Source organism: Astyanax mexicanus, chromosome 6 (assembly GCF_023375975.1).
Source record: "Astyanax mexicanus isolate ESR-SI-001 chromosome 6, AstMex3_surface, whole genome shotgun sequence".
NCBI classification, from domain to species: domain Eukaryota; kingdom Metazoa; phylum Chordata; class Actinopteri; order Characiformes; family Acestrorhamphidae; genus Astyanax; species Astyanax mexicanus.
The window spans coordinates 39,012,963-39,031,682 of NC_064413.1; the positions used below are offsets into that span (position 1 = coordinate 39,012,963).

Genomic DNA, 18,720 nt, shown 5'->3' on the forward strand with positions numbered 1-18,720 from the left:
ATATACCTACATTTGTTACACGCACAAATAAATGAGCTGCAGCACGCAAATTCAGCTTTTACATCAACAATAAACAGAATAAAGAATAAAATAACATTGAAGTTCCCTTAAATGAGCTACAGGCTTACCTTCACAGCGTGAATGCACAGGTCAGTATCCTTTGCTGAGACTCACAAAGCACTGTGCTGTTAAGATACGAATGTGCCAAAGTCAGAGCACACCTGGCTCTTAAAGGGAAGGACACCTGGCACACTGATTGGTTTATTTTACATTAGGCCCAATAAACACTCATGATTAGTTAATAGAATTAGTACATGTCTTTTGAGCATTTCGAGCTGCGGAAGGCATATTTTTTTGTGCCCTGATGATACCACAGACGCACCGACATGCCTTTCCTAAATTTCCTTAGGGATAAATAAATTATCTATCTATCTATCTATCTATCTATCTATCTATCTATCTATCTATCTATCTATCTATCTATCTATCTATCTATCTATCTATCTATCTATCTATCTATAAATCCATCCATCCACCATCCATCCATCCATCCATCCATCCATCCATTCATCCATCCATCCATCCATCCATCCATCCATTCATCCATCCATCCATCCATTCATCCATCCATCGATCTAAATCAAGCTGCGCAATGCGCAATTGACTGGTGCGCTATAGATCGCTAAAATTGGGCCTTAATGTTATTTACAGAAAAAGAAAAAAAATCTAATATTTAAAATTTAATTTCTATACTTGTCAGAATTATGTTATTATTTCAATTATTTTTTTTATTTAGAGGTATACACTTTGTTTGCGTAATTTTATGTATACATTGTTAAACACAGGCTATAGCTTCTTGATGTTGCTCTCAGCTTGTCAGGCTAAAATTGGCAGTATCATTTATCTATGCATAGTAACGTTTCTCTTTATTATTCTCTAATTCTCAGGGCCCTTTCGTCCACATTGCCAGCATCTGTGCTGCTGTGCTGAGCAGAGTCTTGTCCATCTTCACTGGAGTGTACGAGGTAAAACTGCCACCAGCTCGTCAGTAGCAGTGTGTGCTTATGGTTTGAAGCTGGGCTGTCCTGGCATGAGCCTGGAGTTACATCAGCATGTTAATTCTGGATCACAAAGTAATACTAGCCCTTACTGCTGATCTAGGATCAGATCAGACTAAACCTTCATTACTGCGCTGGGTTTAGATCAGTGGTGGAAGGCAGTTAAAGGACTGTACTCACGTTGCTGTAACACGTTGTAACATTGTCTAAGTCTTTTTTTTTCTGTCTGTCTATTGTTCTTCTTTTTTTCAGAGTAAATTTATTGTTTTTATTCTTTATTAAATTTTTCTCCCTCTCTTTCTTCTTGTTTCTGTGTCCATCCCTCTCTCCATTTCCTTACTTCATACCTGTGTTTCTTTTTTGTCTCTGTGTATTAAAAGTAATGTCTGGCATGATATTAACATATTAACTGTCTCTCCTTCCTTGATTGTGTGTGTGTCTGTGTGTGTGTGTTGTGTATGTATGTATATGTGTATATGTGTGTATGTGTTTGTGTGTGTCTCTACGCTGTTTTTTTTTAACCCCGCCCAGAGTAAGGCCCACAAACAGGACCTGCTGGTGTGTGCGTGTGCGGTGGGAGTGGGCACCTGTTTCGCCGCCCCTGTGGGAGGCAAGTAATGTCTGTTTTAGTCAGAGTATTTTATCATATATATATATATATATATACAGTGTAAAGGAGAGAGAGAGTAGTGTAGATAAATGATTCCCCATATTCTCCTACTCACTCTACTCTGCTTTCGGCTTTGAATCTCAGGTCTCTAATAACCAGGTGTTTCTAATAACAACATTTACAAACAATTTAGATGAGAGGGTGGGGGTAAAAACACATTCTACAATGCAGGATTTCTTATTTTACCAGAGAACTTCACAGAAAATGAAGACACAACCATTTCTACTACACTGTAAACCTACAAATGAAGTATTTTAATGTGAAATAGAATATTTCCAACATTACTCCACTATTTTAATTTAGCTGAAGATCTGTGGGCACAAAAACATTCAACAGAGATCTTTGAGTTGAATCAACTTACAATAACTTACTTACAAGTGTAGTCTGTTTCCATTGGTAGCTTCTTCTCCATTGGCACTATCTGACTTCTGGCACTATCTATTTGCAGTTTCTCACACTTACTGTCAGTGTGAAGTAAATCCCCTGGGCTAACTTAGATAAACCTGTAGATAGGGGTTGGCGATATGGCCCTATAATAATATCACGATATATCAGTAAATTGAAATAAATATATATAAAAAAATATTTATATGTTATTGCATATAATATGATATATGGCACACCCCTAACTGAGATATTAAAAAATACAAGAATTTTATCAGATTTGTAACAGAAGTCAATAATCCAGAATGTCATGATTCTAATAACACACTCCATATATCTTTATACATCCAGGATTAAATAATAAAAAAAATAATAATGGACAGATACAATCTGTCTCTAGTAGATATATAATGGGAAATGAGAACAGTAAGAATTTTTGTTTCGCTAAAAACAGCAAAAAAAACAAATGTGACACCCTGATGTGACAATTAGGGGTAGGTGATATGGTAAGATATTTTAGGGTATAATATATTTCACGATATTGAAAAATGTTGATGATATTATTGCGGACGATACAATAAGACACACCCCTACTTGTAGATCATACATTATGTTTAACTGCCTGGCCTCTGTGAAGTAGGCTGTAAGAATAAGCATCATTGGGTCATCACTATGTGATGGCTGTATGCTATATTCTACACTCAATATTATTTTCTTTCTTCATCTAATCGTCAGTAATTTTATATTTTGGAGAATTTTAATGAACTGGACGCCACTGCTCATGAGGAATTCTCTAAGATTGCAAAGGAACGCTCCCAGAAGCTGGTGTCTGGCTCTGTGTTACATTTGCAGCAGATCATAACAGTCATTGAATATATACATTTCAGTGTTGAAAATAGATAGATAGATAGATAGATAGATAGATAGATAGATAGATAGATAGATAGATAGATAGATAGATAGATAGATAGATAGATAGATAGATAGATAGATAGATAGATAGATAGATAGATAGATACATTTTTTTTTTGGAAATTTTGGAATATCCCTCACTACTACACTAGGGGTGATGGCAAATTACCCATATATGGTTAGTAACCTTACTGAAACTTAGTGATTACCTGTTCAGCAGAAAACTAGCCAGCTTGCCCGATTCTGAGGCTACATATCACACAAATTAGCGTGACGTACCGCACAGTTCAAATAAGAAAATACTGGCTGAAGCTCTCTCTGCTGTTAAGAGTTGTCGGTGCTTTAACTACATTCTGCTCATGTTATGAATTACTACAGAAAATATAATCTTTAATGGTCCTTAAATATTGATATTTTGTTATAAATTTGAAGAAACAACTTGTTATATTAGTTGCGCTGACCTATTTAAATTGCAATAGAAATCCTGCATTGTGAATAATTTTAGTGCACATTGGCTTTGGGTATGTGACATGGTTATTATGGACAGTGAAGTTGGGGGGGATGTGCTGGGTTAGTGCTGTGGTGTGCGGAGCTACAGGGGGCTTGGTGTTGGGTTGTGCTGCCCTGCTTTTTGCTGCTAATCTGTTGAAATGCTGTACTCACCTCTCTGGTATGATTTAATGACTTTGTCTCCCCACTGTTCCCCTCTTCCTTCATTCCCTTTGTTCTTTTCTTTCATCCCAACTCTCTCTCTCTTTCTCTCACTCTCTCTTTCTTCCTCTTTTATCTCTACTCCCACTCACACATTGGTCTCACTGTCATTCCCAATCCTCATGCATCCCTTCATCTCTGTGCCCTGTTTCCCATCTCTCCTCTCTGTTACTCAACTCCTCCCTCACCTCTTTTCTCCATAACACCCCCCTCCGTCTCTCTCTCTCTCTCTCTCTCTCTCTCTCTCTCTCTCTCTCTCTCTCTCTCTCTCTCTCAGTAGAACCCCTATGGTTACACTGATATTCTGACAGTGGGATGTGCTGTAGGGGTCGGCTGCTGTTTCGGCACTCCTCTTGGAGGTAAACCACTCTTCCCTCCTCCCTCCGTTCATCGCTCTCTTCACATTTTTCCTCTCCGTTCTCACTGTGAAGCAGATCGTTTTCCCTGGTCATTTTCTGTTTGAGTTGTTCTGTAATCAAGTCGTAGCTAAAGTGCAAATTATAGACTAAAGCCAAGTGAAATTACGTTCAGCAACTATCATTACAAGAGCCATTGAGATTTACCATTGCTTTTATTGTTGTCTTACAAAGCAGCTTATCTCTCTCTCTCTCTCTCTCTCTCTCTCTCTTACACTCACACACACACACACACTCACTCATCATTCCCTCTGTTTGTCTTTGTACCTCATGTTTTCTAACTTTCCCCTTTCTATATTATTTATTTCTGTTTCTTTTTCTGTCTTTTTTGTGTTTGTCCTTTCTGCTTCCCCTCTCTCTGTTTTTAATTCCCTCTTTATTTCACCCCCTCTACCTTTCTCTCAACCTATTTTTTTCTTCTTCTTATGTTTTTTTACCCTCCACCTTTTATTCTTCTCTTTCTTTCTCTGTTCTCACACATATGTTATTCGTTTCTGATCCTCCATTCTTTTCCTTCCTATCTCTTTTTCTCTCTTACTCCTTTCTCTCTTTTTTCTTTTCCACATTCTCTCTTCCCTCTCTCCTTGTTTTTTTTTGTATTTTCCCACTTTGTCCCTCTTTGTTACTCTCTTTCTTTTGCTGTTTGTCTGTCATATTCTCTTTATCTCACATTTTTAAAAAAAAAATTATTTCTATTTTTACAATTATTACTCTTTTTCTTTCTTTCTCCCTCTCTTTCTTACTCACAATTTTTCATCTCTACTTCCTTATTTTTTCTTTCTCCTTGCCCTGCCACTTTTTTATCTATCCCCCTCACCACCTTTGTCTCTTTTTTGTGTTTATCTCATTTTATTTCCCCAATTTTTGTTCATGTGTCTTTATTTTTCACTCTGCCTCTTCCTTTCTATATTCTCCTTCTATCCCTATATCCCTTCTGCTTCTATTTCTTTCCACTTTTCTGTCTACTTCTGTTTTTTTTTTTTTTTTCATTTGCCCCCCTCCCCCTCTCTTCCTCTCTTCTGGACTGTTATTTTTCCTTCATCTGCTTCTTTTCCTTTTTTCTATTTGTTCTTTATTTCTATGTAATTTTTCATATCTCCCTCGTGCTTATCTTTATTATTATATTTTTTATTCTCATGCTATTTCTCATGTTATTTTTCTGTACATCATTCTTCTTCTTTTATCTACTGGATCTGTACTTCTCACAATGCTGCACACACCACTACTACCTCTGCAACACTCTACCTCTACCTCTTCCCCTCTTTCTCTCTCTCTCTCTCTCTCCCCTGCAGGCGTGTTGTTCAGTATTGAGGTCACGTCCACATATTTTGCCGTGAGGAATTACTGGAGAGGATACTTTGCTGCCACCTTCAGTGCCTTCATATTCAGAGTGCTCTCTGTGTGGAACAAAGATTCGGGTGGGACACACACACACACACACACCAAACACTTTTAATAGGGCAATATAAATGCACGTCCGATGCGCATGCTAATCTCATTGTCTGTGCATTATTCACAGTCCAGCGATGGGATGAGTATTGTATTGATGGTGAGATTCTCTCTTTTCACTTTTCCCACAGTCACTATCACAGCTCTGTTCCGCACAAACTTTCGCATGGACTTTCCCTTCGATCTGCAGGAGCTGCCAGCGTTCGCTGTCATCGGGTGTGTTTGACTCACACACTGTACATGCCTCCTGCAGAGCTGTTCAGTTTAAGTTATACAGAGAATGCGTTTATCCAGTTTGAGTTACTATGCTGAGCACTGTGGGGCCTTTTGTTAAGAAAAGAAGAATGTTGGGTAGAGAATGGTGTATGTTGTCTGAAATCTTTCTGAGCAACCCTTTGTTTTTCTCTCATACAGGATCTCATGTGGATTTCTGGGAGCTTTCTTCGTCTATCTGAACAGACAGGTTGTTTTGTTAATGAGAAGGCCAACAGCACTCACCCGTTTCCTCACAAAACAGTGAGATCATTATCTCTTACACGTATACAATTCTCTTTTCTTAATGATGGATCCATCTGTTCTCCATCTGTCACAGTCCTGTCAAACCTATTGAATTACAGCTGACATTCTATACTTCAGCCACACTTTTATTACTTCATTTTAAATCCTCTGAGGTGACGTACAGAGTCAAACACACATCACATTACATTGATTTGTTTATTTAACAGGGACAGTGCCCATTACTCAACATGGGAATGAGTGTAAATGTGCTAGACTTTAGCCATCTTTAGCATCTGTAGTCCCTCATCAGTTCAATCAGTTCTTAAAACAGTAACCAAAAAGAATAAAACACTTTGTTAAAAAAAAAAAAAGCAGCAGAACCATATTTATCAGTTATGCTACCACACACACAACATTTAATCCTGGTCTTGGAGTGTCCCTGCTCTGCACATTTTAGTGAATTCCCTGTTTTACACAACCATGCCATTCTGAAAGGACTTGTTAAATAACTTGTTATATAGTTGTATCAAGGGTGTTGAGAGAAGGGAGAGAAATACCTGTGCAGAGCAGGATGTATCCAGCACCAGGACAGAGATATCCTGGTCTAAATAATTATGGGTGACTTTTTTATGGAATTATTGATATTTACTAGGATGTATTTAATGCAACATTTAGATGATAATAACCACAAAGCTGCACCCATTGTTCAGTATGTTTCTATCTTTGTTTCTTTGTTTTAGCCGGTTAATCTACCCTGGCGTGGTGACACTGATAATTGCCAGCTTCACGTTTCCTCCTGGTTTTGGCCAGTTCATGGCTGGTGAGGTACTGTGCTCCATTTTTGACTCTGCATTTACATTGGGTCTTATTTCATCAGAGTATGTTTTTTCTATAACTTTTGGGAATTATACTAAAATGGATAATATACAGTGCATATAAAAATATTTTCCTTTTTATTGCTTTTTATACATTGAATTATGGTCAATATTAGTTTTTCTTATTGGACAAGAATGAGAAAATATACAAAAACTATATATTGTCCAAGTTAAAATATATTTTTACAAAGAAATGTCAATTAAATAAATAATGTAATAAAAAATATTAAAAAGTGATCTTATACACAGTCACCCTCTTTAAAGTGGCTGACCTTAAGCTGACCTTAAGCAGCAGTCCAGGCAGTTGGTGCTAGGAGTCTTAGATATATAGTCTTATACAGTCTTGTATATTTGTAGACAGGAATACTATCTAATCTAATACTGATAAATCAGTGGCTGGACCTTGCAGGACGCGTGTATTTATACTTCAGTCACGTAAGACACATTCATGGCAGCTCATTAGGTAATCCTCATTTTAGCAATATTATTTTCATGAATAAACTGGGGATAATGTTTAGAAAACCAGGTTTGGACGTTATCCAGAGCTGCCCTTTTTACATATATAACCTACAGCAAGGAATGTTCTGCGTGGTTTAGGCAAAGATTGGCGCCTATGTAGTGCATGCTGGTGGCACAGCATGGCTCACTCCAGAAAAATATCTACCCTACATATGGGAACATTTCAGCATCACCTCTATTTTGCACTAAGGGTTCGCAAATTAAATCAAATCAAATCCATTATAATTTGTTTATATAGTGCTTTAACTGATCAGCGTTACAGAAAATTGGTAGCAGGACAGACAGCCAGACAAAACATAAAACAAGAAACATAGAAGCCCCAGCGAGTGACAGTGGCAAGGTAAAACTCATTTAGAGCTGGAGGAGGAAGAAACCTTGAGCAGAACCAAAGCTCACATGCATCCTCCTCTGGTCAGGCTACTTATCCACACAGGTCTAATATATATTCAGGTAAATGGCCACATCAGCAGTGGAACATTGCTATTTAGAGTGTAAACTTCAATATAGTTGGTAGTGGAGCCTGAGCAGGGCTCAGAGGCAGGGGGTATAAACTGGACTGTTGGCAGCGGATCTGTGGTGGGTGATAGGGAAGCCTGACTTCCAAAGACTTCCCTCAGTCTGGCTGGACAGGTGTGCAGTCAATAATTCAGATTAAGGCAGAGAGATGGAATTAGTTTTAACTGGATTTATGTAGAACAAACAACTGGCAACATTATCAGAGTGTAGGGAATGACTTCAATAGGAGAATATAGCAGCCTAATTAAAGAATGATGGCACCCACCCACTCCACCATCAACAAACCTGAGTAATCATGTGCAGTGGGCGGCATGGCAGCACCAGCATCTCAGTTTACCACAATTCCCTATGTCCATGAACCTCTGGATCTGCAGCCTTTATTTAAGGAAAGCATTAATTACCAAACGCTAAAGTAAATTAAAATATTGTCCCAAACATTTTATGAAAGTTTATTCCACAGTTGTAAAGCTCTTACCCCTGCTGAGGACCTTATAATTCTGCAAACTAACAGGAAACCAGCACTTTGTGTTTTCAGTGATAAAGTCTAGGTAATGTTTGGTACTGTTAATTAATATTACAGTTATGTTCACAAATAAGCTCCTCCAGCTAATGTCTGTCTCATATTTGAAAGGGGCTTAATTGTAAGATTACTGGCACCAATTTCCTGGGCCTCAGACACTTTACAGATGGTGAATATTTATTTACTTAAACTCTGATCCTGCATTTTTTATACATTTTACATTATGTCAAATTAAAATTTTGTAAAAATGTTTTTGGAAAAAAAAAATAATAATAAAAAAATAAAAAACAGGCAGTATAAAATAAAGGTCTAAATTTTAAATTTAACATTCATTTGCCCATTTATCTCCTCTATTCTCATGTTTAGCTGATGCCCAGAGAGAGTATCAACTCTCTGTTTGATAATTTCACCTGGACAAAGATTTGGGGCTCCACTCCACCCCCTGGTCTGGGACGCTCCGCTGTTTGGTTCCATCCACAAGTCAGCATCTTCATCATCCTCCTTCTGTTTTTCATCATGAAGGTACACAGTTGCACACATTTAACGTTCTGAAAAAAAAAAATCAGCAAATGAAAAGAGACATGCTCAGTTACTCATGTGACCCTGCAGGTTTGAGACAGCTATTAATACAGTAGAAGCAGCGTAGAATTTGAGCAGTACACAACTTTGTCAGTACATGTGCCAGCAAACCCTAGAACAGATGGTATTTTAATTTACTTTGAGGTAAGATTTATTCTGTTTGTCAGAGGGGTGCTAAAAACGAACATCTGAAGTCTGAGTGCTGCTGTCTAATTGACTTACATAGCAGATCACATCCGTGCTAATCGTTTTTACAGAACTCTCAAGCACACCATGTTTATTCCTTCTGTTTTCCTGATTCTGTATTTCTCTGTGACTCAGTTCTGGATGTCTGCAGTGTCTACAACCATGCCCATCCCCTCCGGTGCATTCATGCCTGTCTTTATACTAGGTTTGTGAGTCTTAATATGATCAACCAACTTTAGATAGGTGGTCTTCAACCAAGCCTCAGTTTGCAAGCAGCTGCACCCTGGAACTCTGGTGAAGCGGGCAGGACAACATATATACTTCATAGTTGTGTAATATCTTGTTATATATGTAACACCTTAGTCTACATGCTTTCTTACCAGTAATGCATGTGTAAACACACAGATCATCCAGCAGCAAGTCAAGTCAAGTCAAGTAGTTTTATTAGAGCATTAGCTCTTCTTAAAATTCTGTTTAATTATATTCTTTATACATTTTGTAGCTCATCAGAGACAAACTTCCATTAAAAAAAAAAAAAAAAAAAAAAAAAAAAACATTTTTTTTTTACCTTTTTAGGGGTGCTGGGGCACATTTTAGGGCTGTTTGAGGTCTAGCTATGCCCATGTGCCTCACATAAACAAAACACACCTTAAAAGTAGCTTCAGAGTTCAGAGTTTGCTTTTTTTTTACATGCATTTTACAAGCTCAAAGATTCGGACCACTAAAAGTGTCACTAAAAGTGAAATAACTAACACTATTTTACTAGAGTATGTGTGGAAATAAGCAACATTAAACAGTTGCAAACTCGCAAACATTATCCTGCCTGCCTCACCAGAGTCACACAGTGCAGTTATTAGTGTGTTGTGCCTGAAGTAGCAAACAGCAGCAGGGCTACTCTCCTGGTTACAGGTTAGTAGAGCACCTGTGTACTGATGAACAGAATACTGCTCTAAACATGCAATATTTTTCAGTTTTTAAGCTGCAATAAAATCTAATAAATATAAAAGTTGCACAAAAAATATCAGATGGAATACTATGTGTGTTACGTACCCAAAATATTGTGAGAATGTAAAAAATGATGAGTATTATAGTTGTATACCCCTATAATGAACACATCTTCCACCACTGCATGCATATTTTAAAGCAGCTGTTGCCATTCCTGTTACTCTGTTGTAGGGGCTGCATTCGGACGGCTGGTGGGCGAGATCATGGCTACTCTGTTTCCCAACGGAATCCTCTTTGATGGCATCATTTACCGAATCCTTCCTGGAGGCTACGCTGTTATCGGTCAGCAAACACAAACTATCTGTCCAGCATCATCTCATCATCTCACTGCACGCTTTATACAACCTTTAGTGATTGTTTTTGAGTTATCTGACCTATTTCGTCTCGCAGTCTTTGTGTGTTTCTGGCTGTGTTTGTATGTTTGCACACATGTTCTTACTCACATATGTACACATTTTTATGTGTGTATGTGTTTGTGTGTGTTTGTATGTGTGTGTGCAGGTGCAGCAGCAATGACTGGAGCGGTCACGCACACTGTGTCCACTGCAGTGATTTGTTTTGAGCTGACAGGTCAGATCTCTCACATCCTGCCCATGATGGTGGCTGTGATCCTGGCTAACATGGTGGCGCAGGGTCTGCAACCTTCTCTCTATGACTCCATCATCCAGGTCAAAAAGCTGCCCTACCTGCCTGAGCTCGGCTTCGGACACATCAGGTAACAGAGCAGTGACCGCAGGCTGAACCCTCTGATTTGACAGGCTTGTCAAACACTGATAAAATACATTTTAACCTTATTAGATCTTTTAGCGCTCAGTGATTTTTGTTAACCCCTTATGCTCCATGACTTTCATTACACTCTTAGGATTGCTATTCGGTAATGACATTCAAAACTATCTAAACTGGCTAAAATGTAACTAAATTATAACAGTGTGGGAAAAGCCACGGAGCACTGGAAGTTCCAAAACGTTACAGACTTAAAATACAGACAAAATACAAATGAATAAACTAAAGCAAATTTGAGTTTTGATGTTTTTTTTAGGTGCAGGATAATTAATATTAATAAGTGTTTTCTCTGATTAACTACTGTGCACTATTTGGGGTGGACTGTATCACCTGTGTGTGTGTGTGTGTGTTTTATATTTAATAATGGTAGCATGGTGGAACTTTTTCCTCTTTTGAGTGCCATACATGTTAGTTTATGTGCTCAAAAACATAATTAAAATGTCCACTGGACTGGTAAAAACAACAGTGTTTTAAACAGTCAGATATAAACAGTTTAGATTTCATTTTTTTAAATAATATTTTGTATTTGGAAATATAGAGCAGTACAAGCACAATTGTACACTTTCATTTTGATTTTATGCATTCATGATTATGGCCCCCTTTCCATTATTATACTCCACATACCCAATTATAGCCAATTACCTCCCTGTCTCAACACAAGACCCCCACCCCAACATCCAACAGTGGTTTTACATTTAATTACAGTAAATGAAAAAAACAAATAAATAGTAATAATAAAATAATAATAATAGCAATTTGTATATTCAAGGTCTTGTAAGCTATGAAACTGTAAATAATGCGACATACTGTGATTAGGGAGACAACACATAATTTTAAAAGTTTGAAATTAGCTATGAAAACTCTGAATAAAATGCTGCAGAAGGACATAATTCTTCCTTTTAACCCTTAAACCCCCACAAAGTTGTAAGCGACCTTGTTGCACAGGTTCTATTCAGGTAATCTGGAAAATGCAATTTGTCTCAGAGAGATGTGGTGAAATGTATTAGACTCCTGACACTTGAACAGACAAGCCTGGCTGGTTTCTCTACAACTTGGGGAAACCTTCAATTCTCAACACAAAACTGAGCCTCACCGGGTCCTGATAATATTCACGTTTCAATTGTTTTGCAGTTTGCTGTTATTTACAGCACTTACTGGAATAAGAATGAAATATTGTGTTTTTTTTAGATCTTTAAATCTAACAGCTTACATTTTAGATGTAAGGACAGTGGTGGATTCAATAAATGTGCTTTAGATCCTGCTGATTCTATAAACAAGGAACACTTACGGGTACATATTTCAGACTAAAAGCTGTTCAGCTGTCTCAGCTTAAATATGAACTCACAAAATGCTTCCAATAATGTCTTAAATGAGAAAAATCTTTCTGTAGAATCTTTAAGATGTTTTTTTTTTATTAGAAAAGGATGCAAGATCCAAGATCCATATTACCCCGAAGTGGGCGTTATTTTGTTCGTCATGACAGTCCTCTGTTGCTTAATGACATTTTAAAGGGTGTAACTGTATTTTGTTTAGTATTGTTTTCCATGGCTTACTGTGATGCTCTTTCTTTAGAAATATTTCATGCATTTCATTTTATGGTTCATTAGCTCCTTGAGATTGTTGGCCATTACTAAATGCACTGTCATTTTTTTCTCTTTTTTCTGCTTGCTTCTTCTTTTCTGAATAAGAGATGATTATGCTGATGCCATATATATATACATTTTTAGCTCAGAATATCAGTCGGCCTGTTTGTTAAAGCAGCAGTCTCCAAGATTTTTTTTTATAATTTGAAAGCATTAGTATTCTTATGATGGGAGAGGACAATATTCTAATTAATGGTGTCAGCGTCCTGGCATGACCGTCCCTCAAACGTCTAATATTTTCTGATAGGTTTGTTGGATGTATCTGCTTTTTACATTTTGACAGAATTTCAGAAATTAACTTATTAACTTATAATTACTGAAAAACAAATTTTATGCAGCATTTTTTACATTAATCTGCATTTAAAGTAAAAAAAAAAACTCTTCTACATGCTCTGGCAATCACACATTCTCATTAGAGATGCATCTAAATCACTACAAAATTTGTAGACTGTCACTTTTAGTATATAAATATAAAGATAATATTGTAATAAACTCACTTATTAGTAAATTGACTAATTTAAATTCATTAACATTTTATAGAGCTTCTCTTTTACAGAACTCCAGTGGCTCCTGGACTTGACCTGCTATAACCATTACTGTTCAGTCATTCATAGTTATGAAGTTTGTATGTTTTGCAAAGCGGTGTTAAAACAGTTATAAGTGATACACTGTCTGCTTTGTTTTATGAAAAACATTCCTTTAGACACATACAAATTGTACTGTTTTTGACAGATACTGTAATGTGCTCTACAATTTCTCTTTAGGTTAAATGGGATTTGTGTACAGCTTCTCAGACATCGCAAAGCTGAAATTTTGAGCACATTTTTGGATGTAGTATTAACATGAAATTCATCAATTTTATTTAAACAAATAATAAAAATTATTTGAGTATAACAATAATAGGAGTCTTTTCTTATCTTTCTGCCCTCTCTCAGTAAGTATAATATCTTTGTGGAGGACATCATGGTGAGGAAGGTGAAGTTCTTGTCTCCTCAAACCACCTACCGAGAGCTGGTTCACCTTTTGGAGTCTGCCACCCTGAAAACCTTCCCGCTTGTGGATTCTAAAGGTGTGTATGTGTGTGTGTGTGTGTGTGTGTGTGTATGTGTGGTATTAGCTATAAGATTTAGAGCTTATTAGAGTTTCATCTTTATATGTGAGTCAGTATTCTGGGAAATTCTACTCAGACTCCTCCTGTCTGGTGGGAAATTAGGCCATTCTTGAAAAAGCACAGAACCTGTATGTAGTTTAACAGCTCAGAACAGGCAGTGCAAGTCAGAGGCCAACAGTTGGCTCTCATTAAAGTAAAACCTGTCCAGATGTGGTGGAAGGTTGATCCAGATCATGCTTTTTTCTGGGTCAGGCCTCAAAGGTTTGTGGGAATTACCTCAAATTCACATTATGTGTGTATACAATGCAATCAAATCCTCACAGCAATGCTCTAGTAGAAAGCCTTCCCTAGGCAGTACTCAGGAAACTCCATCTAAAGCATTAGAAGCTCAGGTGTTCCGATACTTCCGATACTGTCCATATAGTGTTTGTAGATCAATCTTTCTTTTTTTCTGTACAGAGTCAATGATCCTATTGGGCTCCATTGAAAGATGCGAACTGCAAGCCGCCTGTGATTGGTGGCTGTCAGCAGAGAGGCGGGTTTATAACCAAGGTCAGGGTGTGCCCAGACCAGGATCCAAGGCCAGCTGGGAGTCCTTCACATTTGTAGATGAAGAAGAAAAAGAGGACATCAAAGAAAAGGTCACACCAAAATAAACTAATAGACAATAATTTATATGTTTTTTATTTATTTTAACTGGCACTTCAGTCTTTATTGACGTTTATTTTTCTGATTTATTATGATTTGCAGAGTAACACAGTCTCTGAGGAGCAAAATGGCCCATTGGCATTTACTAAATCTGAAGAGGACTCCACCAATCACAAAGCATCTGGTGAGTCTGGCTCACAACAAAGGTTCCAGAATTACAGTATTTATGAAGAAAAATAAGCCACTTGCCATTAGGCTAAGGGTTCGAAGAATGACAATATTTTATCATATTGAAAAATTCATACTCAAAATCACACGGGAATCTGTTCACATTAATCTGCATTAAAAGTATTTTACCATATGCTTTGTGTAATTGCACATTCTCACCAGATGGGGTCTCTAAACCCCAAATGCCCAAAAGTTAAGAAGCGTCGCTTTAATTGGTTGAAGCACAGAAGAATTTGAAAAAAGTGCTCAGTATGAAATATAATATTTAAATACCAGTTTTTAATAATCTACTGTTGCGAGTTGTTGGCATGTGAAACAAAGTGTAAAATTGTCTTTTTATTTATTTTTTTAATAAATTCATGTAGTCATTCAGAATTTAAGGTATTTCTCAATAAAAAAAATTATTAATTATCATGCATCCTTATTTTATGTTTACCTACTTTTTGAATAAAAGCCCTTTTTTATCACTACCCCTCTAAAGCACACATGGGTCCAAAATGACAAATTAATTGAGGAATACCTTGGATACTGAATGACTGAATTAATTTATTTCTAAATATATCATAGAAAAAATGAATGTGGGTCATTTTTGACCCAAGTTGCACATTAGAGGGGTAGTGATATAAAAAGGCCTTTTATTTAAAAGGTTAAAACGGATAAAATATAATAGGGATGTATTATAATCACAAATAAGTTAATTAAGATATACCTTTAAATTACTTTTACATTATTTAGTGCAAATATATAGAAAATTAAAACTCAGCTGGGTCAGTTTTGACCCATGTTGTGCATCAAATGTTCAGACTAGTATCAGAATGATAACTGGAAAAGAATGTTATTTTTTATGTATTCACAAAATACAGCAGCATTTTAATCCTGTACTTTCTAGTATTATTATTATTTTTCACTTAACGATTTTCACTTATCTTATGAATGACCACAGGTACCCTAAAGTCTATGAGGAGCGCCCTTCATCGCTTCTTCTCCACACAGCCCTCATCAGAGCAAGCTGAGCCACAGGTGTGTCACACACACAGATAAAGGGTTAATAAAGGAGGAAAGGCTGTGTCAGCAGAACAACAGTACACTGGCCTAGATACACACAGCTCTGCCCCAGTCCTTATAGAGGATGGAGGTATTTGGGATGCTGGACAAGAACTGAAGCATTGTATTCTCTGTAACAGCAGTGCTGTCGAATGGCGACCTCATGTTTTTGAATAAGCTCAGATTATTTTTTTCAGACTATTTTTTGTTATTATTCATAGGATGGCAGTCTTTCCTACAGCAGGTTATAACACACTGTGTAACACTAGGTGGAGACAAACTCCCCCATTTTAATGCTACACATTCAGCAGAGCTCAGCCATATTTTGGCGTTAGCAGCATTTCTAGGCCAATGGAGCACAGTTTGTCTGAGTAAGCAGTTCACACCAGCAGATGGCATCAGGCACTCTGTATGGAATACTTATAGCTTTAAAGCAGAATGAAAAATTGAAGTGCTTATTTTTAGAGTGAATTATGAAGCAGCCCCACAATGTTTGTGCTGTTTTCACTTCCTCTTCCCTCCCTCTCTCTCTCTCTCTTTCTCACTTTCATTATGTGAAACACCACATATTTTTCCTCTCCTTCTTTTCTCTGTAGGACTCCAGCCCCCCTCCTGTAGCAGAGACCATGACTCCAGAACAGGTGAAAAAAAACTAGTTCAGAAAAAAAGTTCAAATTCTATTAAAAAAACAGTGTGTTGAATAGTTCTTTATATTCCAGTCCGTTACTGACTGTGATTCTAACACAGATGAACTCACAAAACACTGTTTGGTCTGTACAGATCAAAGACTGGGAAGAGGCAGAGTTGGATAAGCCAATCGACATCGATCAGATTCGGATTGATCCCTCGCCGTTTCAGCTGGTGGAAAGAACATCACTACATAAGGTAGCTGCAAGTCTTCTAAACTGGTATAAGCACTCATTAAAGTTGGATTTGCTATTAATTACTGTCGTACTGTCTATCAGTTATTTACATAGCTGTGAATTTGTAAGTCATTTCCAGTGTCTCCTTTACCTCTTCAGAAAAGAGATGCATTTGTTTCTACATGATTTATTTGCTATATGTGTATTTTACGGCGTTTCTTAATATATAAGTGTGTGCCTTTGGTTAGGGTAGAAAATGCTCAGATGCTTTTTTACAAGCCTGTTTGCAATCCTCTTATTTTGCCACAGAATAAAACATGCAGATTTTCCTTTGACATTTGTAAACTTTTCCTTTTATGCACATGGAAAAAAAATACGTCGCTGTTTTATTCGCAGTTGTCAGTGTAACTGCAATACATAGCACAGCCTAGATGAGCTGGGGTAGCCATTCAGCTGGGTTAGAGCTTAGATTCTCTGCCCGAACCGGACCCGAGTTTGGGCCGGGGTCAAGAAAATATAAAGCTATGGCGTGATAATCACAATTTAGCAAAGTACTGAATCAAATTGTTTTTTAAATAAAAGTTGCACAAGTTAGAATGTTAAAATCACGCAGCTCTGGGGCTCACACACACTTGAGCTCTTTCACGTGTCCAAACTTGACTTGCAGCGCTGTGTGTAACTGTTCTTAAAAAAAACATTTCTCTTAAATAATAGGTCTGTGCTTCTTCAGTGTTGCTTAACATCATTTGAACAGATTTTGCTCATTTAAACAGCCTGAAATTTTTTTAAAACAATGCTGGGTTTAAATTGGGCTTAGGCTCAAAATGACAGTTTATTGGACAGGTCGGGTCGGGCTTGGGCAGAACATGCACGGGTTCGGGCCGGGTCGGGTCAGATATTTTGGGCCTGATCTAAGCTTTAAGCTGCGTTGCCTTTTAGCCTTTCCAGACACTGCAGGTGCATTATGATGCAACATGGCTAGGAGGTAAAAACTAGCACATGCCTCCTCATCCACACACTAGGCATGTGCTAGTCTAGATGAGTCCTGATGAGTGGGTGGGATAATTGGCCTTGCAATTAAAAATAAACTTTAAAAATGGCCCCTTTTGGCACTTTAGAGCACTATAAATGACTTTATATTTATATAGTTTAAATAGCTAAATAAAAATAAATAAAATGTCTAACTTATTTTAAAAACATCTTTAAACAAAGGATCCCATATATATCATCTACATATGTTTCATCGTGTATGCATATCTAGTTATGTGGTGCAGTGGTATCTGCAATGCTTTTACAAGCACAAGGTTGCTAGTTCAAATCCACAGGAATGTTCCCAAATATGAGTAAAACCAAGCAAACAGTTCAGACAACTGGCCAGTTGCTTGAGAGGTGCTGTGGCTCAGTGGTTTAAGCAATGAGTCAGTAGTTAGAACAATTGGGGTTCAAATCCAAAGAGAGGTTTTTGGATTTATTGTAACGTTTAAAATCTGATATATAAATGTTCAAAAAAACACAGCAGTGGGAACCATGGCTCATGAAAAAAGGTGCTGTGACTTGTGATTAAGAATTTTTTTCATCATTAGGAACGATGGAATATAAATGTTCTGAATTAAATAAACCAAAAGGAGCTTTGCTTGTAAGATTCTATAGCTCACTGGTAGATGGTACGCCTCATGGTTAAGAAGTCAGTGGTTCAAGTACTCCACTAGGGTAGTACTGATGGATTTAAGTATGTTTAAATATGATTAAAACCAAGCCAAAAAAAGAAAAAAGTCCCATATGTGTGTGATGCAATGACTCAGTGGTTTAAAACATAGGCTTGTGAACAAGACATTCAGGGTTCAAGCCCAACAGTTGGGATTTTGACATGTATTTATTGCAGGGCTTAAATACTAAAATATAAATTTTTACAAAACACAAAAACCAAATGTGTGATCCAGTGGCTCACTGGTAGAAGCTGCACTTCATTATTAAATTCATTATTAGGTTATCGGTTCAAGACCAGTCTGGATCTGTACAGCATGTTAAACTTTTAAGATTAAGAGGTTATAAGTTAAAGATATACCAAAAACAAATGCAGTGCTCGCAAAGTGCAATGGCTC

At 37.2% G+C, this 18,720-nt stretch overlaps 1 protein-coding gene across 2 annotated transcripts in view; it reads left to right on the plus strand.

The window, feature by feature from the left end:
- The window catches only part of clcn1b (chloride channel, voltage-sensitive 1b), a 55,386-nt gene that overhangs the window by 31,097 nt on the left and 5,569 nt on the right, over positions 1–18,720 (plus strand). Inside the window, exons 6-21 of one of the 2 annotated variants that reach the window (XM_022673500.2) lie at positions 948–1,025; positions 1,590–1,668; positions 5,444–5,569; positions 5,732–5,816; positions 6,015–6,116; positions 6,839–6,923; positions 8,895–9,050; positions 9,429–9,498; positions 10,470–10,580; positions 10,800–11,013; positions 13,660–13,793; positions 14,295–14,476; positions 14,586–14,667; positions 15,655–15,731; positions 16,352–16,396; positions 16,536–16,640. In XM_022673500.2, coding sequence (XP_022529221.2) covers positions 948–1,025; positions 1,590–1,668; positions 5,444–5,569; positions 5,732–5,816; positions 6,015–6,116; positions 6,839–6,923; positions 8,895–9,050; positions 9,429–9,498; positions 10,470–10,580; positions 10,800–11,013; positions 13,660–13,793; positions 14,295–14,476; positions 14,586–14,667; positions 15,655–15,731; positions 16,352–16,396; positions 16,536–16,640 — 1,731 coding nt within the window. Of the gene's footprint in view, positions 1–947; positions 1,026–1,589; positions 1,669–4,015; positions 4,095–5,443; positions 5,570–5,731; positions 5,817–6,014; positions 6,117–6,838; positions 6,924–8,894; positions 9,051–9,428; positions 9,499–10,469; positions 10,581–10,799; positions 11,014–13,659; positions 13,794–14,294; positions 14,477–14,585; positions 14,668–15,654; positions 15,732–16,351; positions 16,397–16,535; positions 16,641–18,720 lie in introns of both variants that reach the window. The other variant, XM_022673499.2, reaches the window with a different exon arrangement.